Below are 24,383 nucleotides of genomic sequence, written 5' to 3'. Positions count from 1 at the left end.
AAAATTTATATTGATATTAGTAATTTATATTTCTATTAGTAAATAGATGTGTGGTACATTGTACTATTTGTACTCACTTTTGGCAAAAATATTGTACTTATATAATATAATAATTATAGTGTTATTATTATTAATCATTAAAATATTTTATCATACATTACTTTTATTCACTTTCGTTCGTGGTATAAATAGCTTAAAATTAGTTTAAATAGAGGTAGGTATATTTAAAAAAATGTATTGTGTATTTTAAATAACTATTTAATATTTATGCATACCTAACCTGAAGCCTATACCTACAGTTATTATAACCTTAGGTTACTGGTTAGTCCCTACGAATAATATTTTTTTAAATTGCAACATAACAACTTAAATTGTTTAGGTAGTAAATTAATTTTTTTTCAATTAAATACAACATTCACCAAAATTGGAATCTCAAATGTCTATAGAAGAAAATTGTACTTTTTTTGAAAATTATATTTTTGATGTTTACAGAATGCTCTAAAACTAATTTATGAACAACACTCTATTACATTTTCAAGCTTTACCTAAGCAAATTAAAAATGTATGTATATTTAACAATATAATTACTAATTATGTTATAATTATTAAAAAGCATTATTTGTAAAATTTTCATGATTTTGACTAATTTTGTCAAAATTTGAATTTAATAAGATTATGAAAAATGTTAGAAAATTATTTTTGATGTTTTTTATTGAAGTGATACTTTTTTTGCAGAGTAGATTTATTTATAATTTTTGTTTATCGATTTATCAGGTTTCAAATTTCAAATATAGTGTTTATTTTTGTTATCAATTTTACTTTTCTTATAAATTATAATAATATGCTTAATAGTTATTAGTTACACTTCACCCACACTCGTACTCGTATCACGCCCACTTTTTTTTAATTGCTAAAAATACAGTTTATGAGGAACTTTAAATAATTTTAAGCTTTAATAAATACCATACATTAATCCAATAAGTCAAGTGTCTATAAATAGCAAATAGAACCAAAATATTTTTTAAATTGTATGATTTACATATTGAAAATGCTTATATAATTCGGTGAAAAGTTATTTATAGTTATTACTGTTATATTATCACAATCTGCATAGAATATTTAAAACAAAATATTTAAAACAATGACTCAACAATTAAAGTTAAATTCTATATGTTATACTAGCTACCAATAGTAGCTTTGTTTTCCTCATATAATATTATTTATACTATCCTCATTCCTCATTATATAAATATCAGATATACAATAATAGGTTATAGGTACTACTGGTACTAGGTATGTATAGTTGTATAATATTTACGTCAACGACGGTTAACTTGTTAATTTTTTGTTTTGAAATACGTCATACAAATATACAATATAAAGATGTCACGTAACCACACTAATCATGATCGATGTAAGACTGTAAGAGGTAAGAATTTAACATTGTTTCTTCGTAGTCAGCTACGAACTACCCACTGAACTGGTTCCATATTTGTCTAAAATGAAGTTTTGTTTCACAATATAGGTCGTCATATCATCTAATATCTATACATTTACCTACACCTATATATAATTATTTAATTTATAATCAAAAGTCTTAAGTCTATAAACACGTAGAGTATATATCACAGTTGACACAATGGTTTTACATATTTTTAGTTTTTAAATCAGCTTATGAAATTCTTAATCATTAATACCCCTAAGACGCCCAAAGCGCAAATGGTATGCTTAGATTTCTATGTATAAATAAAAACAGCGTTAGGCATTAGGCCTGTTTGGCTAATTTATATTCTATATTTCTATGTCTATAATCTATAATATAATTACCTATATCTTGATAGTCGATACTAATATAGAAGTCGCTGTATAGACGTATAGTACTATAGGTATCTTGTATAGTACTAAGAATAACTGAAACTGAAAAGTACTGATCAAATATAGGACAATTATTATGTTTTCACTTTATTGTTCTTCAAAAAAATGTTTCTTTTTGTGTTTAAGATTTGAAAATTTAACACAAGACTCCACATAAATCTTCCTACATTTAACAAAAAAAGAAGTTTACCAGAAGGTCGAATTAGTTTTAATCAAGCGTTTGAAGTTATAAATTGTACATTCACGATTTACCTGTAAATTGACATATTTTCGCATTTTGTTGTTATTCAAAAAATAATAATAAGTATAGGAAATGATAAAATATGACTAGTTTTGGGCTGTTTACTGACATTTTCAGTTTTAAATTGTTTTAGTTTTTTTTTTTCTGTAAACGCTAATAAAATTCTATTCGCTGGGTCAAAGGTTGACAATCCGTCGTAACTATTATGAATCGCTGCAGCAATTATTATCTGAAGTCGCTATCTGGTCACCACTTGAGGCCGACTTTGTGCACCGGCTGCAAATGTCTCGACCAAAATGCGTTCCGATTTCGCCAGTCTAGTTGATCAGTGATCACACAGTTAGGCGATGCACCCGCGGATATGCAGAAGCAGAAGCTAGTTTCGGCGAGTACAGGCCCGGCCAAAATGGTCGTGGCCAGTCTTGCGACTAGGTATTCTATCTTCGTTGGTGAACGCAGCTGCAGTGATAACGCCAGTAGTTTCCTCAGAAAAAGTAAAGATTGAGATCGTCGTCTCGTCGATGCCGGAAGTTCTACTTTTATGCAAAACATTGTAATATTGGTTTGGCGAGGCTGAGACCGAGTCCTAGGTCCCGATGCGAGTTTGGACGGATTATAAAGACCTGACGACCCACGCTGTTGCAGTGGACGCTCGACAGGAGGATCCGGTAAGTGGTAACCCGAGGAGACCGCAGTGTAGATGGAACGGGTTCAGCGGTATCAGCGGTCAAACCTAAATGCCGCTTTTTGTGGAGATGGACGAAGGAAATCATTCGACGTTTTGTTGTTGGGCTTAAATGGTTGATATTATCTGGAATATACTTATACCAGTTGCTGGCCTGTACGAAGTACTTGAGTAAAATCATGAAAATTAATTTAATTTTAATTTTAATCAATAATAGTTTATAATGTAATGGGGTATTTTGACGCATAGTGATTGAACGATGCCAGAAGCCGAAGCAATAACGCATCGTTTGGTGTGATATGGATTATTGAACAGTATTCGTTGAGGAAAAGGGATGTTGACATCAGAAATAATATATAATATGACGTTTATCTAAGCATGGCTATTAGGCTTTAGAGTTTTAGACCCTAAGTTGATTTACACAGTTAATAAACGTTTTTGATGTATTATTTAACTAGTTTTTATTTGATATAATATAATATTATAATTTAAACGCGTCAACATAGTAGTGTAAAATAGATTTATGTGATTAGTGGAAATCGTAACTATATAGTACTATACTGCTCTGAAGGTGTACTTTCCGTTTATTTAAATACATATGAATTTATTATATTATTATTATCATTATTTGTAAGTTGTAACCTGTGTCGACATTTTATGAGGAACCTTTGAAAACAAAGTTTTGATACCACCAAAATCATGAAAAAAAAATGTACTCAAAAGCATTAGTGCTTTCCGAAATAGTGAGTGTCTTACGTTAAATGTATCACTCCGTATGCATCGTTTAATTGTTTTAGAAATGTTATCTCATCTTAGAAAGTACATATTAATAATATAAAAGGTCCAAATAAGGTCCAATCGTTCCATGTATAGTATTTTAAGTCCACCTATACCAGAAAAGTTAAAACTTATTTTTTTAAATTAATTGTGTAAGTACGTACATTTGTTTTGAATTTTCGTAGACACTATTGTAGTTGTATTATTAAACTAATTGGTTTTCTTTGAGCTCCGAAAGCTTATTATTATTTGTTATTCGAGTAAAACTAAGTAAAACAAAGTATAATAATAAAATTTAACTATATAAAGCCCCACATGACACATTAATACATTTTATTAAACTGTATGCTAATAGTAGGTATTATTGTTATACTTATAATAAACATGTCATTGAGCGGTTTCTATTTTATGTATTTCTACTAATTCAAGTTTACCAGTAAGTATGAATAATGTGTTTTATGTATACATAATCTTATAATATATTGCCCCCGTTAATTCCAATATAGTGCAGATTCTATTAATATAACTTCAAAAATAAATGGTTGATCAATGGTTTCAGATTACATAACATGAGTATAGGTTTTTAAAATATGATATGTGAAATATTACTGAAATACTATAGATCGATATCAAAATAATATAACACAGATGAGAAATATTTTATAATAATGTTTGTAATTTGTTTATACTCGATCTTCAAGTAATACTACCATCATAGAAATTATCAATTAGGATTCCATTTTATTTTAATTAAATTATAGGTTGGTACATTGTAAAAGCAAAATGGATAAGCTTTATTTGTGAATCACAATTATTTTTGTTAAATTAATGTTGCATTTTGTGAAATAGGTAAATTTTAAGTATGATTAATATTTATGGATAATTTTCAAATAATTTATTTTCCATTTGTGTTAGCTCAAGATTCTTGATAATTCAACTCAGATAGTCAGATTGTTTGTGAATAGTACTGCAGAGTTTCGGGTTATCTATTACTTATATACTTTAAAGATAAAAGGAACTAAAATACATTAAGTCTGTATATTGTGTACTATATAATGGGATTACAAATAGTATACAGAGTACAGCAGTGGTTCTTAAACTTAGTACGTGGACGTGGACCCCAGATGCACCACAAACCCCCTACCCATTTTTAACAATAAATCTCAATATATCATGTTCATAAAGTTAAGATATATTCAGATTTAGAGGGGGCGCAAATTCGAGGCTGTTGTTTTTTTAGGACTTGGGGTGATGTTTTAGATTTTCTAACTTTGTAAGGTGATATATTTAAAATTATTAATAATATTAAATAACGGTCAAGTAAAAAATATTTTTAGTAATCCCTAGTAATCGTTTATTCTAGATTGTTATAGACTCAGCTTATCCCTAGGGGTGACTATTCAAAGCCATGAGCGGATAGGTATTTTTTTACCGGGATATATTTATTAGGGCCACATATAATTATAGGGCCTATACTACAATGTATATTGCACAATCAATTGTTAAAAAAATATAATTAGACTATAGATTATAGGTATAAAGAGGGTGATTCGTCAAGCATAATTACCCCCTTTTTTCCTTTAATAATGATTTATTCAAATACTGATTTTAAATTTAGAATTTTTAAATATACTCAAAGAAAATGTTTTCAAATTCTTGAATTTCTTAGTACAAACTACTTAAGGAGTGTTTTGTGGCGATACAAACTTCTGTTTTTCAAACAAGAACCCTTCTTTTTTACTGTAAATATTTTTAGTGTATTATTTTTTGAAAATGTTGATGTACTTATAGTACAACATTTGAAAGAGTAGTTTCTTAGTTATTGAAATATAAATGGATAAAGTAATTAAAAATAGTCTTACAAACATATCAAATAGATGTAATGTTTTGGAACCAGTATTTATTATACTTGGGCCATTTTACATTTTTACAAATTATTTATGTTGATAGAGTAATATTGAATAATATTGATGACTAAAACTTTCAAATCACCATAGCCCTCATATTTTATAAACCCATTACCTAACCTAAACTTTTATCCTTAGGACACAAAGTGAAATAACTATTCGTACGAATTTCGATTCTGATACGTCTGATATCCACTGAATAATTTACTGTTGAAAAGTGGTGTCCTCATTTCGAAAAAAGAAGTTTGTATCCCCATTGAACACTCTCTAAATAGTACAAAATACATCAAGAATTTGAAAATATGGTATTTACTTAAAGATGTACTTACATTCAAAAAATCAGATTTTAAATAACTGCAATATTGAAGAAAAAAAGGGGTGAGCACACTTGTGAATCACTCTGTATAAAAAAGTCCACTAAAAGCATTTTATATTTTCATGAGCCATAATAATCATACTGTGTCACTAATGTGTTGTGCATGTTATCACTTAATAATACAAATATTTTACCAAGCGGTGATAAGCTAACTACAGAAAAAAAAAATAAACATGTAATGTGTAGAAGGTAGGACATACCTACAAGCTACAACCCTACTACAGTTTACGAAGACGAGATTGCTAAGTAAACACCTGAGTGGCCAAGTACTTATTTAGGTATTTTAAATTGCTTTTGGAGGTATTATTTAGTAAATTATAAAGTAGCTTAAACAACACATTGTTTTTCGTTATATTAAATTAGGTTAAAATATATTGACCATACAATATATTAATAATACTTAATTATTTAAAATCACAAAATTGTCTACCTAATCAACTAAAATCGCTCATTAGATTGTGTGAAATTGAACATAATCTGAGTTTTTAAATAGTTTTAATTGTTAGTATTCGATCGTCCATAAAGTGACAACTTCACGCCTTTACACATTATAGTTTATACTGATCCAAACTTCTGAATACGATGGCATTGGCATACTATGCATTCACATGGGCTATCGGTAGTAATATCATTAATTATTCATTTAAATTTAAATATATTATTAACTACGTCATACTTGTTAAAAATACAAATACACTCTACAAGTAATTAAATTATTATTTTCAAACACTTAAAATAAAATGTTTTTTATTTTTTGGTCAATTTAGCTTCTTTAGTCTTAGGATTGGATTTAAGAAAATAAAAAAATGTAAAAAATTACAATCTGAAATTTATTTGAATTCCATGATCACGTATTTGTTGTTTGATTATTGTGCTTTATATAATTGGGTAGGTAATAGGTATAAATAATATAATAATAATTTTAAGTTTAAGAGTTAAAAAAATTGTACACTTTTAATTTATTTAACAATTTTAGTTATTACTACTTACTAGGGCTCGGATTTAATGTTAATACATATTTTCACTATGACATGATAAACTAATTTCGGCAAGTGATAAATTGGTTTCACAAGTATTTGATCTTACATATTTTTACATTTTTTTGTCATAAATACATGTTCTTATAAATTTCACAATTATTCAATTTTTTCTTACATTTTTAGACAACTTAACTGTTTTTTTCATAATTTAGAGTGATTGAAAGCTCATCATGAGTAAACCAATAGGTACTTAATAGTTCACGATTAAGACTTGTGTAGTATACGGTTCGTCGGTGGTTACTAAAGTTAGGACTACTGGACGTATTTTTGATGTGGTTGTACTTATAATTATTGTATAAAGTAATTTTGCAAAACGATCATTTAAATAAAAAAATTTAAAAAAGCATGTTTTTATAAATTGTGATCAAGATGATTAGGTAAATAATCATTTTTTTTTTTTTTTATACCTTATACTCAGTTTGAACTCTTTAGCACATTATTTTGTATATAGTTTTGTTGAATAACACATACTTTGGTTATATAAATTCATATAAATCAGAGCCTTAGACTATTATTATATATTCAATATTTCAATTTTCAATATATACCTATATAGTATTTACCTAAGTTATTTAAGAAACATAGTTAATAATAATTATAAAATTATCATTTACATCATTTTATTTCTAGGTTTTGAAGGTATGTCAATTCACTATACAGAATTTCTCAAAAGGATGGATGCTTCCCTCGCGTTTGTTGTCTCTGTTATACATCGTAAGACATAGTCAATTTTCGTTCACTAGTTTCAATAATGTGCTGTTAGTTTTTATATTAGGGTGAATTGACTTATTATCAAACATTTAGGTAAGAACATTATCTGTACTTAAGAGTTGGTGAATTTTTGATATTTTAATTTTCCACCAAAATACGAGTATGCGAAGTATCACAAATTAAAAATGCTCATATATATCTCTCTTGAAAACGAAAATATGAATAATTCACCGACTCTTCAGCACAGATAATGTTCGTATCTAAAGTTTGATAATAGGCCAATTCATTCTAATATCAAAACTAACAGCACACTATTGAAACCAGTGAACGAAAATTGTCTATGTTGTACGATGTGTAACGACTAACGGAGACAACAAATGCATCGGTAGAGTTCTCTCAATTGATACTTAATAAGTGTTCGAATTACTTTTTTTCTAAAAGTATTTGGAATGTATTTAAAATATAAAAATAATTTAAATAAGTAGGAATGTGAGTATTTAAATACTTAATATGTATGATTGAATTGTTCTAGAAGTAACCCGTGTTAAAAATATATGAAGTTACTCATACTATAGTCGTATTTGTCTCCACCAATAACTTTTTCTAATTAATTATTATCTGATATTTTTTTTCAAATTAATCTTTTTTTTTTTTTATTTTACACAATAATATATACAATCTGTACATTTATGCACAATTAGCATGTTTGATGAAGGTGGCAATAATATGAAATACGTGATATGAAGCCATCCACTTGACTGCATGTTGTATGAATCTAACTATATATTAAACATAGGTACTGATTTTTTTTTCTTCAAATTAATCTATGAGAGAAATTATTTTATTTTGTTTAAGAACTTTAAAAGGAAATCGGTGACAGTGATTTTTTTGAACCCCTAGATCAAAGTATTATAGGCCATATTATCCTGGCACATTATTGGCACACCTGTGCACATGTCTATTTGACTATACAGATCGAAATATTTGAAGAAAAATATACAGTTGTAGAATTAAGGGTTTCTAAGTCCAATCTATTTGTTTTAATTTAAAGGATATGCATGAGAAAGGTATTTCAGTAAGAATCAATTTAATACAATTGCAATTTAAATTCATGATTGAATTATTCACATTTCCTTGATTTAATATATATTTTTTAAACAATGTACCTGTATTATAAATTTAGTTTTAAGGAAATGAAAAGTGATTTCAGATTTGTACTCCTTAAGTTTTAAATTAAAAAAACAAGGATATTACACAGTATGGCATTCAACACACATAAACACACACTGTAAGTACTTACTTTAAAGTATTTCTAATGTTTAGAGTATGTATGATTACTGTTCATATATAGGTATAATGTATATAGGTAGTATATATTTGACAGTTGACATAGATACATATTAATTATTACTCAAAGTGCCTAGGCGTGTCTTCTTTTGAACAATAAAATATGAACTCCTTTATTTCTGTAGCAGTCAAATTAAAATATAAAAATCAGGGAAGTCGCTCTGCTGTATAGAAGGTATCGAGTGAACCTAGTCATTGAGTAGGTCGCTGAAATATTCATGAAATGGATGTGTTAAATTTGAACTCAATAATAAACCATTGAATACAAAAATCGATTCTAAGAGGAGATTGTGTGACAGCTTCAATTTCTAAAGGTTGAGTTATTAGTTAAATAAATTACTATTTACTATTAGGTAGTCATTTTTTTCTATTTGTATTTAGTAACACGGTAATTCGGTAGGTTGAATGAGAGATTTTTAAAAAGCATCGCCCATTTTATATTTAATTAATTATTATAATGTGATACATTAATCTTTTGATAAACATATAACATTGTAGTATATTTTACAATCGTTTTCGACGATTTGGGTATCTGGTATCTACACAATTCCATAGCTTTTCAGCTTGTCTACAATCAGTAACAGATTTATGGGGACATCGATGTACTTATATTTAAAAATAATACAGTCAATACTTGTTTAAAATAAAAATAATAAATGTGCAGAAAAATGTCTAAAATCCGCCACTGTCTAACACTTATTATTTCGGAAGTAATATGTCGATATAATTATGTACTTACTGAAAAATTAAAAATCATTAAAAAAATGTAAAAAAAATATAGGTACAAATTAGATACCTAATCATAAAAAATACGCCACATTGTTTAAATCTCGTGATTCGCGTTTTGCTAATTATACGACTATTCTTAAGAAGTCGACAACTTATATTATTCTAACTTAATTCATTTTCGCTCAATTTTAATACATTTTTTTAAGAAATGTTTTAAAAAATATGACCAAGAAAATGGTGTATTGAAAATGAAAAAATTTAATTTTAAAAAATTTTGAATTTTTGAAACAAAAGTAGTACTGACAAAAACATACTTAAATATTTAATATTTTTCAATACAATTTTTTTATGGCATTGAAATATAGAATTCTTAGGTTTTGCCTGGGGCCCCATAATAGTATCAGCCCTGGGGACTTCCCTATCTGTCCCCATTAGTCAAGGAACTACGGACTAGCTAATGTAGGTAATTCCGCCATGTATAGCCATGTGCCCATGTCGACACCTACTACATTGTTCAAAACTCCCATTTTCACTAACCTGCTAACTTTAACATAATGTACCTTCAATTGTTATCAAATATCAATTTAATACGAATTATCATATTTTAGTTATTTTTTTGTTGTTAGGAGAATTTTCATTTCTCTTTAATATGTGCATTAAAAAAATATATATCACAGAAAGAGACGAGCCCTGAGATCGTGCCTCCCTTAATATGGACACTTAATGCATCCTACATTACATACCTAATGCATCTATACTATCGAATGTCGATATAGGACATATGCAATGGCCTGCCACTTTGAAAAAAATAAAATTTAATAGCATAAACTTTTGCTGTATGTCTGTATTTAGTACTATAGTAGGCAATATGCAATAGGTGTAATAGGTATATACTTAAATAGTTAAATATAAAGTAATACAACTAAAATTGTTTTAAGTAATTGGTATATTAAAATGTCATGTCACCTATTGCTCTACAATATTGTCTACCTGCCCGATTCCCGCTTGTACAGAACTACAGAAGTACTTATAGTATCCCGACGACTACCTGTTATGGAGCATTATAATTTATAGTTCCGTAATAGTTTAATACTTGTTCGGTAATACTTTACGTTGACTTCTACATGAAATAAAATATTATTATTAGGTAGTACCGTCGTAACCACGGCCTACCGAGGGTGGAGGTACTTACGAATTACTACCTATTGTACATAAGAAAGAAAACCCGTCACCCGGCGCGTGGTCACACTGCGGTCTTTGGTTTTTTCGTCACCGGCGGTGGGAGCAAAACCGTGGCGCGCGTCCAGCTGTCACGGAGTGGGAGTCGGTTACAGGACGATCGCGGGACGGGCGCAGGGGACAAACGAGAACGCATCTGCGGCGCGTCAACAAAACAACACGGTCCGCTTCGATGTATATACGCGTAACCGGCGGTCGTTAGTGCGGTTTTTTTTTATCGTTTTAACTTATATATATTTATATATATATATATATATATATACATGTGTATGTATATATAAAAGTAATAATATACGCACGCAAAAGTATTAATATATATATATACAGCCGGTGTTTTAACTTTTAAATACCGATCTACCGTCGCAAAGAATCATAAAATTTTTTTTTCATTTTAAAATTATTCGGTACATTTTTCTATGGTGCACCGCCCGGCAGTTGTAGCAACGTCGAGATAACACTTTGAAAATCGAACTCCTAACTCATTCGTCGACGACCGTCGCGAAGGAATAAAACACCCGCAGTGCTGTTCCCAAATGATCACCATGAACAGCCATTCGAACGACATCGATTACAGTAACGGGTACATGGAACCGGAAGAGGAATGGGAACGGGAAGGGCTGTTGGACCCAGCGTGGGAAAAACAACAAAAAAAGGTAAACGTTTGTGATTTTCAAGATTCTCGGCCGACTCGAGTGCTATAAATTATAAGTAGTGTAGATCGATGAGGTTTTTACTTGACCGCGCTATGATGATCCGCTGCGAGCCACAGTCATTTGCCTTGTAAATCGTAATTTTAAAATTAGTTCCCTTGCTAAACATGCAAAAGGTAATTGAGTGATAACAACATTCTCCAATGCTCGGGTATTTTTCTTTCATCAAAACAGACTTGAGATTTAATTTGAATACTTACTAAAGTTTGCACAGTGATAACAATATCTGGTTTCGTGGCTTCAACAGCTCAAATTACATAATAGATATATGATATCTAAATTTAGTTGTATTAATACATTTCGCTAGTAGGTACCTACTTGTTAAGTTATTATTGAAAAAAAATATAAACATTCATACAACAGAACAGTAGGTTTATTACACTAACAGAATATTTTTTTTGGTTACTTTATACTAACATTTAAGCAGAATTATAGTCTTGTAATAGATATACCCCAATTTTCAATTGTTATCTAAAATGTTATCACATTAGTATGACAGTTTATTATTTTGGATTATTTTGCCTGATTTTTATTTTACAATTCAATATTGATTTTAATGCCTTGCAAATTAGGTACTTAAAATAAATTATGGTAATAAATGGAACCCAGTGTATTCAAATGTAATTTTAAATGTATTTGAGGTATAACCTTTTGTATTTTGTAAATGGGTTAAAATTGTGTTACTTATAACAAATAATCATAATGTTGTTATAAGTGAAGTGTGGGGGAAAACCAAGGGAAAACCCCTCACAGCTAACCTTGGTACCTATCACAATTTATTTTTTGAGACTAGGTAGATATTTAAAAAAAGTTTTATCAGTTATAAAGGAGATTTTACTTAAATGTTGGCTTATTTTAAATTTCTATGTCGAGTTAATAACTTACCTAACTAATACTAATTGGCCTGGTATATGTTGTTTAATTTCACAAATGAGTTAGGTGGGTACTATTTAATATACTAACTGAACTATATAGATATTAACTACCTATTATAAATTGTAATTTATTTATGAAATAATTACATACATATTGACTTGATATGAATTTAAATAGTCCTCTTAGCTCTATAATACCTACCCTATAATGGTATAACAATGTTCTTGTAAGCTAAGTATTTTCAAAATAATTTTTATTGGTAGGTAGTTGTCATTTGTTATTGTAGACTTGGCTCACAAAAGTTCTAATCCTACACACCACCTATATTTAGTTTTGAAATGTTGGCAGCTTTTCCAGAATTAAATAGACCTAAAGTCTCTTTTAAAGTTGAGTGTTTTAAATTATTATAACATTTATAACCAATATTTCTTTACTAATTTGTTTATCAATGCTAATTCAATTTATTTGACTGATATAATTTAATTAATGTTACCAACTAGGTAATTTATGTTATTGATGTTAATAAGTCTCTTTACTTTAATTGGAAGTAGGAATACCTAATTATATTATATTATTATTTTTAATGACTTCTACCTATGCAATTTAGTATTAAATGTTTGACATTTTTTTTACTGTTGACTGTGGGTATTTACTTTTATTTTTTTAGATGAGTTAGGTGATATCAGTTAGTTAGATAATATAAAATACTAATTAGCTTTAGGTACCATTTAATTTGTTTTCAATTTTCCAAACTAAGTATATACCTATTTTTATTAGATTAAAAAATATTTTGTTTTAAGAATGTTATTTATTGATTTTTAATTACTTACTTTTTGGAAAATCAATTCTAGAAGAAATTAGTAAAACTCTAAATGAATTTTAATTTTGAATTATTGTATGGAAAATAAACTATTTATTAAAAATCATTACTGCATTGGGTATCAAAATTAGTTTATCAAACATTTTAACTAGGTTTTATATTTTAGTAGAGATTCAAATTTGGATTACTTAATAGTTTGATTCCAAACTGGAATATATTCATTTATATTTTATTTTATTTTCTGTTTAAGATCCTATATAAGTGTTTCTGTGTACCTACCATGTAGTCTAGTTTAACTGATCGAATATAGTGCCAACTGAACCGTGACTGATCTCCTAAGGTTTTTTCATGCGTGAAAATCGAGGCCACTACAACGGTCAGTCCAATCTTCACGGTGCTAACCTCTAATATTTTTTCTCTACTAAGGATATATCATATATTATATTGCCTGTGTTGATTGTATACATATACATACATCTATTCATTGTCAAACTATACATAATATATTATGATGTATGTGGTGAATCAGAACACTAGGTCAATTCATTCATATCCTATTCATAATAAATAATAATAATAATAATAATAATAATAATATGTAGTTTTAGTTTTTTAGTTGGGTCAACTTATTAATGTAATATTAAATATTAATAGGTAGTGTTGAAAATGCTCTTAGATGTTACTTAGTGTAAGAGCAATTATCCTAATGACTTAAAAGGTTATCTGAGATGTAGGTAGTAAATAAATTAATTGTGTTTAGATTATGCAGTATTCTTTTTAATTTTTCTCGTATATTAATTATGAACATATAATTTATTTGACCTTTGACTGTTGTGCTGATTGAAGATCTAAAAAGTTCTTATTTATTTAATCAGGTAGTCATTTAAAAATATATAGACAATTGACCTAGTACAATATTTTTTTTTAGTACCGACTACCTTATCAAAAAGATTGGTATTTATTAAAATGTTGATGGACTCTTGTAAGTCAGTAAGAATGTGTTAATGAAAGTTTCTTTTTTAGTATAAAGATAATTAATGGTGTTTAGTAGGCATATTGTATTAAATATTGTTTGTATCTTTATTTAAAAATCAATTGTGCTTAACAAACTTGTTGATCATTGTGTTTTACCAAGAAACAAGGCTGTCCAAGTATATTTTCCATCAATTATTGAATAATGAAATTACAATCGTATTTATCTTTTAGTTAATTACACTATTAGGTATATTATTAATGGATAGGTTATATTGATTTGGTAATATTATGTTGTGTAAACTTTGAGTTTTAAAAATGAGATAGATGGTAGGTACCTATATTTTATTCACATACAATTATTATTTTTAAATCTGTAAAATTTTAATTTTTCATTAGAGTAACTGATAAGTTATTGCAAGAATTTATAGATTTTATCGTTAACTCATATTATATGACATTGTATAGAGCCATAGAGGTTGTATTAAACGATTAATCGGATAATCATCAGTCAATAGGTACTTATTTTAGCGGTTCTCAACCTTTTTATATTTCAGTGACTGATGAATAAATGCAACTAAAGAAGGGCCCTTATTAAAAACTAATGAACAGTGTAAAATTGAATTGGTACACTTCTTATTAGGTACGTCAAACGTCGATATCTCAATTTTTACATAATCCGAACTCAATTGAAATCCCCTTGAAATGATCACCATTACACTAAAACTAGAACTTTTTCTATTTCTCGTGATATCACTAGTTTTTTGGATCAATAATAACTTCATTTTGTTTTTTAAATTATTTTTTTCACGTACCACCACTTTCTGTGTACCACTGATTTCGAATCACTGACCTATATGTAGGAGTGTTCTGTTTAGCAGGTTCTATCATAATTATATCATTACCTACTATGGAGTTCTAAAGGTGCCTTTACGTTGCATCGTGTGTTTGAGCTTAAATAAATTCAACTTATAGGTAATGTGGTATTGATTGTGTTAGCTATTAGTTGTTGCTACCAAAAATCAAATCAAAAAGACTGTTTTTAAGTTTTTAACCTAATTTAAGAAATCTTAATGTTAATTGATTTATTGTTTACTACGTAGACACGTCGAATAGTAGTTGTATTGTGATAAGGTTATTAATAATGCCTCTAATATAATGTTTAATGTATTATATTATATTCGTTAAGTATCTCGTGACCCCCAATTTAAAGAAAGCATTAATATATATATATTAAAAATGCTGGAATCCTGTTTTATATTTTATATTCGGATTTCAGATTCTTCTGTAATCTTACACGAGTGATCCAAACGTTCTAAACTCGTGTTTTCACTGCTCGTTTTTGTCTTTCTTTCGACTCGATCACAATTTCAATTAGTTTACTAGTTTTCGGTTTTTTAATGTAAATAAAATATTATATTTAATTATTGTCAATAATAATGTATACGTGAATGCACTGGTATAATGTGTGCTTATAATAATAATTATGCCTACAATACTGTGTATGGAAGGTTGTGAGAAAAATGGAGCACTCTGTAATTATTCCATATTTTAGCTATAGAAACACGTATCAAACTATGTGGTATCGAAAAGAATATCAAAGAGAATATAACTTTTGACCACCCACAGGCCACAGGTGGTAGGATTAATAAAATTTCAAACTATTGAAACAAAATCAATTTGGACTTTAAATGGTAGCATAGGGTATATTATATACGATGCTAATAGCTTTAAGCTACTTGTATTGATAATATTTATGTTATACTTTACAATGTACCTATATTAATTTATAAAAAGTATTTTTCTAGATATATCTCTATTATATTGTAAATAATTTAATTATTATACCTTATTATTACTTATTAGATTTTAATTGTGTTTGTTCCAAATTACATTTACATCAATATTCGAAAGATATATAAGGGTTGGAATACATTTTCTGAAATTATTTACTTAATGACGTTTAATAATGTTTAATTGTTTATAAGGATAAAATATAGTCTTTAGTCAATATGTAATATATGAATATATTTCGCAACTGTAGTTACTTTTTGTAGGTATACTCATTTGTGTAATTGGTACTTATCTATGTGTATTGTGCTGTTTATACTCAGGTAATCTGGTATTGTGGTGTATATGAAAAAAAAACGGTGTAGGAACTTAAGATTAGCTACTTTTTTGGAAAATCTAACGTTGGTAGTTATGGTTATCGTGTATCGCGAAGATAAAAACAGAATGACAAATGACTTCGCCAAAATGAATATAATTAGGTACATCAAAGACTGCAGGCCTAAATTAATATGGTACTCAGCACAATATGTCTCGCAACGTTTTATTTCCGCGATACGCTCATCGCCTCCCGTTTCCGCTCCAGCGGTTATCTGTTGTTACGCCGCGGCAGCATTGACGACGAATATTGACGACTATGTACTGGAAGACGGACGCGGACTGGTTCCTTCGGCGCTCTCCTTCATACCCCCTCCCCCCAATCCATTCGATGCGACGACATTGAACGCGTGTTTGATTTTTCCTATTTTATTAATTCCGACAAGAAAATAATAAACGCCTGCCCGGCGAGTTACCTGTGCGATCGTTTCCGTCGGGCGTCGAGGGCCTCCGCGACGATCATCTACTCTATGTATAATACAATTATATTATATACGTTACACGTATGTGAATCATCTTGTTTACGTATTGGTTAGGGCTAGAAAGTTAAAATTATTCATGTTCTTCAAATTATGTATAGGCACCTAAAAAATGTTATGCTCTGGTCGTATTATTCGACAATGATTATTGTATGTTATATTATTATAAATCATACTATGTTATATTTTGTCGCCTTACCCCTCACGGCCTCACCTCATCAATTTTATGGTTTATGCTGAAAAGACCGACCAAATTCTGCCTGCCTGGAGGGAACGGATTACAATTGTTTTTAAGATTCTATTTTAGTGAGGTCTTTCCTCGCTCATTGTAGGATTTGATTCCTGATGTCTAAATTAAAATTCTATTTTGATTTCTCAAAATATAATAACAGTTATTCAAGAACCGATATTCGCCATACCCTACTATCTAGGAAATAATTTCGATGACGCTTTGAAGTTTAAACTGACCCCAATTATTATTCAGTATTTTAGAAGTTTTGTCGAGATGCTTAAAAAAGAAGTTCTTGTTTTTGGTTTCTCTTGATCGTAGGAGGTGTGGATATCCGTAATATTGTATGTAATGCTGCCGGTCACCCTCTGTAAAGGCCTAAACACATACGTATACGACGTGTAAAAAAACTTCTTTGCTTTGTGTCACCGCCACTGTATCGTTGCCAAGTGGGATTTGCTTTCCCTCCCAATCACATACATGTAGAAACGAAGACTACGGCGATTTGTAAGCCGGTGTTGCTACTTGTTTGTTACGTCATTGTCGCGTCAGAATGCAGCCGCTGGCCGTTTTGATACCGAAAGGTCGACGACGTGTCCCGCCGCTTCGGCTTCCGTTATCGCGTGTTTACGATTTATCTTCCACTAATTTCACTCGTTCATATATCACACGGGCGCGGTTGTGCACATTCAATATTATAGGTACTGTTATATTATTGAGTTCCGCCCGTCGTGCTGCCGTACCCTATTCGTTGGATAACAATATATAATATTATTGTTGTTAGCGTTCGTTCGTTGTTATCGTTTGGTAGGTATGATGAAAAACCACACTCGAGGTTTGGCGAGCTTCTCTAGTGCCATCAGTTGCAATCAAAGATAATATTATAATGTTTAAACCGTTAAACCGTTAAAACGATACTTTATGCATCCAGTCATATAATCGTATGACGTAAACAGTATTATTTCCAACAAAAATAGGCTTAGCATGTGTCGACCATTTATGGATGAATAAGTTGATCGTAATAGACCAAAAATTAAAGATTAATATAGCTTCCTACAACGTATAGCCATCCGCACGGTCACTCCGAATTCAAAAATACTGATTGGGTGAGGGGGTACTATACGATTTAGTTGGTGACTATCACTAATTGCTGGTTCTAATTTTCTAAAGTTCTGTTGGAGTTAAAATGTCATCTACTTTCACCTAATAACTGAGATTTCTTCAATTTCGGCTTCATCGATCCGATGTCTTTGTCATATTATCGTTTATAATAATGGTGAAAATGTACTATATATATTTTATGGTACCTATAATATACATTTTGATATTATTAATATTTACTATATATTTTTAATTATGATACGCATTTTGGTAGATTTGTTTTATCGTTTCGATACGAGAATCGTGAAAGCTGTTCCCATGCTCATACTTTTTGGGTGGTACTAGTTTCGTTTTCGCACGAATTCTACTTTAGTACAATAATACAGTGTACAATGTACACCACGTTTTGCCATACGCAGCTGGGAAACGAGTGAAAGTGACCTGCATTCTAAATTATAACAGAAATAAGTATATTTATACAAAGTTATTTCCAATACACAACTTGAGTTCACGGATAAGCGATTTTGTAACAGATTTTTTGATATTATTTGGTATTTACACTGCTATTAAATAGTATGTTTTAAATTTTCGTTTCCATCCTAAATTTATGGCTGAACATTGTTTCAGTAAGGAATCCTGCAAAGCATGTTTCGAAAATTAAAATCATTAAGACTGGTGTACGGTCAAAATTAGTATATTTTAATACTAGCATAATTGGTTATTTGCGTAGAACAAAATTAATCGGGTTTTATTTATAAATTATAATAATTGACGGTAATATTTTTTACACGTTTTGTAATTTTAATGCTAAAAATGTTGAATCTTATAAATAATAAATAATTCACTAAATACATATACCCCTGCCTACCCCAACATTATTTTCATGAAAATTTATCCTCGTTTTTTTGATGGAAAAGTATGACTTTAATGTAATAATATAAAAATATAGTTAGCGGAATTAAATATACCTAAGTATTTGTTAATATTGTTATTCAAAATAAATACATATAAATATTTAATATAAAATGTATATTATAATGTAGGTACCTAATATTTCAATAATTCACCGAGTTTAACATGTTTAATTGTTAAATATATAAAGTTACTATTAAAGCTTCAATCATTTGCATGACTCATGTGATGAATAGTTCGTATTGTCTATTTATAAATGTTAAGCTATATATAATACATGTATGAGATATATCAAATTATTTATATCATCTAGTTCTCTGTGGAGCAGATGAAAATATAATTTCATCAAGGTCCGTCCTAACGAGATGTTCGTCATATTGAGAGATTAATTTTGATTTAAGATAAATGATACCTTGGCTTATTTTCTATAGTTAAAAACTATAATTATAATTATATTTTATAAGTTTTATTTAAATTATTATTACTATATTTATAGACATACTGATAGGTAGTTACACATATTAATTGATTTAACTTATTTTTGAACCAGATATTTAATTATAACAGTATTAAATGCATTGTACTATTATTGACAAAATAATTTCTATTATAAGATAAATCTTTCTATTTGCATGAATCAGTCATGTTTGGTAGTTTTTGTTTAAGTGTATTGACGTATACAAAGGGGTTCTTTTAGCTATAAACACCCATTATCTTTAATAGTATTATAGTTTTTAGAAATATTTAACTCTATTCTGTAGACCAAAATTTTGCCTGTTATTCCTGGTCAATTCCCTCCACTAAGCAATTCCGTTAAGCTCAACTAATTACCAACCAGTTCTAAATTCGATTTTGATAAATTAAAATTCTTGGAAAAATATTCAGCTTCGAAATATGAAATTAAAAATGATGCTGTCATTCAAGAATGTCAATACTTTTCGATATAGTTATATTGTTGTTGACTTTTAAAAGAATCGCATAGTTTATTGGCATACAACGATAATAATAAGTGGATTATATTTTACAGTATAATACTTAAGAATAATTTTTACGATAATTAATTATTTATACGGATTTGTTCAACGGTCCCAATTATACTATTATCGATAACGATAAAATAGCCTTTATCCTTAATAGAGTATCCACTTAAAAGTTAAATTAGGATACTTAATACTTGTTGCTATTTATGACAAAATGAGTTAGGTTTTTAGTTGTCACTTGTTACTTGTTAGGCATACCACGTATATTACAATTTTACAATTATAGGTTGTAAGAATTTGGTTAAACACAATGTAATAATTGTCATTGTTACTATAGTTTTTGCACTGGTGAAGTGTGGTTATTTTTTCTCGGATAGCAGACAGTGTTTAGACCATGAGTAGTTGTGCCAAATAATCTGTAATAGTGACAAGAAGCGGACACAGATAATACTTAAAAGTGGTCTTTATTATAGATTATCAGTAATATTCCTGAAAATTGCGAAAAATAGAGAAATTTACTGTAAAATTGTTTGTATTTGTGTGAAAATAATTACCAGTTATAAAAGTATTTTGTGATGTCCTATTAATTATTATATTATTATTATTATTCTAATAAACATAAATTGTTGTCATAAAAAATAAATTGAATTAAGTTTTTATTTATTTTGCTATATTATTCGAATTTCGTCCAAAACAGCATTAATAAATCTTCATTCATCTTTTGAATTTCATGTACTTTATGTAATTCATCGAAACTATAACAAAAACTTACGAATTGTAATTAAATTTGTTTATATAAACACTAAAATGGTGAAAAGTTACAAAAACTAAGTTTCGCTTTAAATCGTACTAGTTATTTTGTACCGGATTGATAATATTTTGGATTTATATTTAATATTATTAATCTATAGCTTAAAGTATTTGGTATCAAATAATTGAACGAATCGAGACGAGTGATCAACTATACTTTATGTATTGGGTATCAGTTTTTATTTTCTGTTATTGTCGATTTTGTATTTAGAAAATAAAAACTGTAATTTAATAGGCTCTTTCAAGTTGTAACACATTTTGTTACGATTTCAATCATACCCAACGAATGAGTTTATGACTTCATGGGGTTGTATTGTAATCAAAATTATAAAGTGTCAACTGACAATATTGATTTGTATATTATTCGAATTGGGTTTGAACTCTGCCCGATTCGGACGACCTGTGTTTAATCTTTTAACACGTTTCAATCGTAATAAAAACAATAAGGTAATTATAAATATTGTTAGTAATTTCGTTCAGATTTCGGAAGGATCATTTCCAGACTTCGCATCGATCGAGCAACGGAGTATTGATTATTAAATAATAACGTATTCGTGTGCTTTTGGCATTTTACATTGGTGTGGTAAAAACAAACGTGCGTATTTCATTTTCCCTTCGAGATTTTGGGGGACAGATGGCATATTGCAGCCTATCCAACACACACACACACGCACATGAGCATCAAACACACACGTACGCATTCACATATACATTATTATATTATATACATAGAACGATTGGGGCGCCTGCAGCCGCCTCTGATATTTATAGCTTTGCCGTAGATCCAGTCGGCCTAGATCCTCGTTTATTTCTGTGTGACGGCGGCCGGCGGAACATTTAAAATAGACGCGCATGCGCTACGCCGACGCTATTATACGAACAGCAGGCCGCGGCTTTGGTAGCAGCAGCGCATTATGTTACCCCTCGGTGGCCGGTGACCAAAAATGGGCCGACACGTCGCTGCCGCCGAACAGCCGCCCTCTGTTCGGACGGTCGCGCTAGCACGTCATGTCCCGCGCTGACGCTGTCATACGCGTGTCGTTTTCCTCCACCCCCTCCCCCGCGAATTGTACCTGTTGCTCTCGTCATCGCTTTTCTCCCCTAGAAATCGCTGTCAGTCGACCGGCTTTTTATTTCATTGATATTACCAACGTATTTCCACAAATCGTCACAAATAGATTATAATTTAATATAATCAGCGTTCTCTTTCATATGAACATGAAATGATAATTTTATTGTTTTTGTGATTTATACATAATTATTCAATGTAAAAAATGTCGTTCATATATGCCTTATCCAAAAATGTAGATGGTTAATTTTCGGGGTGATTGGAAATAAATCAGTCGTTGCTACGGTATGGGTCACGTACTAGAGTAAACTCAGAGGAAAATGAAAATAGTTTTGCCCTACATTATTTTCTGTCATTATTCGAATCCACGATCTATTATCTACAGAACCTCGTATAGTCAACTCTGTTATCATTATATAATTTAAACGCTGTATATAGTATATAGATAGGTACTATATAATATAGTTGTTAGTATCATGGTTCAGTCTTCGAAATCGTGGTCAATACTTTATTGCGATATCGTACGATGGTTGAGTATATTGTATTATTTCCGAGTATTATTTTCAAATTAGTAACGTAGCTTATATTTATTCGTCAATCTAGTGCGTACATGATATTGTATACTCCGTGTAGAAATACCAGTTATAGTATTCGTTAAGTGTACCTTAACATATTAACTGTTATTATAGAAGCGATGATAAAATATGTCGTCGAACATGCTTGTACGTTTATAAATTATAACATAAAAAAATATGGGACGACCTACCACCGTCCTCTCTCCGTCTCTTACATTGAGATCTACATAGTGCATTGGTCGTATACTCATTACTTGTTGTATAATAGGTATATACACCGAATAAAATGTTATATTATGCTCACACGAAACACACACGTGCACGTACCCTTCTCGCAGTAGATCTGCGGAGGTGAACAATATTATTGTTATTATTGTCGTTGAATTACCCAGTACTTACGCGCGGGTGGTGGCGGCGTCCGTGTTTGATACAATACGTGCTGCGGGAAAAAAACCACCAAGATCACGTTTCCCGCGGCGGACTGCCGGTGGTGGTCACATTCCTAAATAATAATCGTACTACGCCGGAGTGGTGCGCGGTGGTGGTTCAAAGTTGTAGAACCGGCACGTTATCGCCGACGACGTTTTCGTTAATCAAAACTCAACAACGCGACCTATGATGTTGTATTTTGTAGTTTGCCGTCGTTTCGTTATCCCGAAAATGTACTCACTATTTACTTTATTCTACTTCTTCGATTGTTAACTCCATTAAATGTCTTTACAATCGTGCAGGTCTCTATAACTTTAACCCACGTTGCTATGTAATGTGTAAAAACCTTAACCACGCCCGTGGAGAACCCCAAACACAGCTATTTATTATACACACCGATAACTACAACTCACCCCGTGCATTATTATTTTTATTTCGTCCCCTACGAATTTTGTTTCGGAACAATTAATCATATTTTGTTTTATAATAATAATAAGTATATAATATGATAGGTTAGGTAATAAATACAAAGATAGGTTAGATGATAGGTTAGGTAATAAATAATTACAATCTGTGTAATAAATTACCTTTACTATTTATCGATGCTGTCCATCATCGTCGTTGATTTGTCAATTCAAATGTCAAACACGATCGATATTCGTATGTTTGATATAGTAGTACAATACCTAATACCTTACCTATACTATATACTTTTGAGGTATAACGTGAGGGGGAGAAGGGATTCGCCACCGAAAACGTCGATCCGCGTTCCGACCGTTCAAAACTTTCCTATCCGAATCCAAGTTAACATATTTATTGTAGCTCATAAGTCATATTATTATTATTATTGAAATAACGTCAACACTTAACACGACGAAGCGTCGTTTTTGCTAACACACAGGAGCGAGTCGGTGCTCGGTGACGAATCCAATCATGCTGTTTGTGTTATATATCTATTATTTTCTCGGTGTCGAATTACACTTTTGAACATATGACGCGTTTGGTGTACACTCTCTTCGGACACCCCTTCCCACCATTATTTGTACATCACGTACGCACATGTCCGTTAGGGAAGAGTAGTATAACCAGTTGTCATAATTACCACGTCCTTGAACTTAAACAATAGTCGGGTAACAGGACTAGTTGAGAAGGAAAGGATACGATTTCTGGCTGTATATTATACATATACATTATTGTATATCTATATAATATATGTATTATATACACATACATTATACACTTGGGCATTATAAATATCATACAGGATATGCCTTTTAGGAACCATGTGTGATGATTCCGTACAAAAATATTATTTCCCCGTTACGAAA

At 30.0% G+C, this 24,383-nt stretch overlaps 1 protein-coding gene across 3 annotated transcripts in view; it reads left to right on the top strand.

Annotated features, from left to right (window-relative positions):
* The first annotated feature begins 11,065 nt into the window (after positions 1–11,065).
* LOC111038278 (alpha-actinin, sarcomeric) overlaps positions 11,066–24,383 on the top strand; it is a 35,787-nt gene continuing 22,469 nt past the window's right edge. For 2 of the 3 annotated variants that reach the window (XM_022321316.1, XM_022321317.1), the window contains exon 1: positions 11,067–11,580. In XM_022321316.1, the coding sequence (XP_022177008.1) occupies positions 11,461–11,580 (120 nt within the window). In that variant the 5' untranslated portion in view covers positions 11,067–11,460. Of the gene's footprint in view, positions 11,581–24,383 lie in introns of all 3 variants that reach the window. The other variant, XM_022321318.1, reaches the window with a different exon arrangement.

Source organism: Myzus persicae, unplaced genomic scaffold, assembly GCF_001856785.1.
Source record: "Myzus persicae strain clone G006 unplaced genomic scaffold, MPER_G0061.0, whole genome shotgun sequence".
Lineage (NCBI taxonomy): Eukaryota > Metazoa > Arthropoda > Insecta > Hemiptera > Aphididae > Myzus > Myzus persicae.
This window is presented reverse-complemented; position numbering and strand designations above follow the sequence as displayed.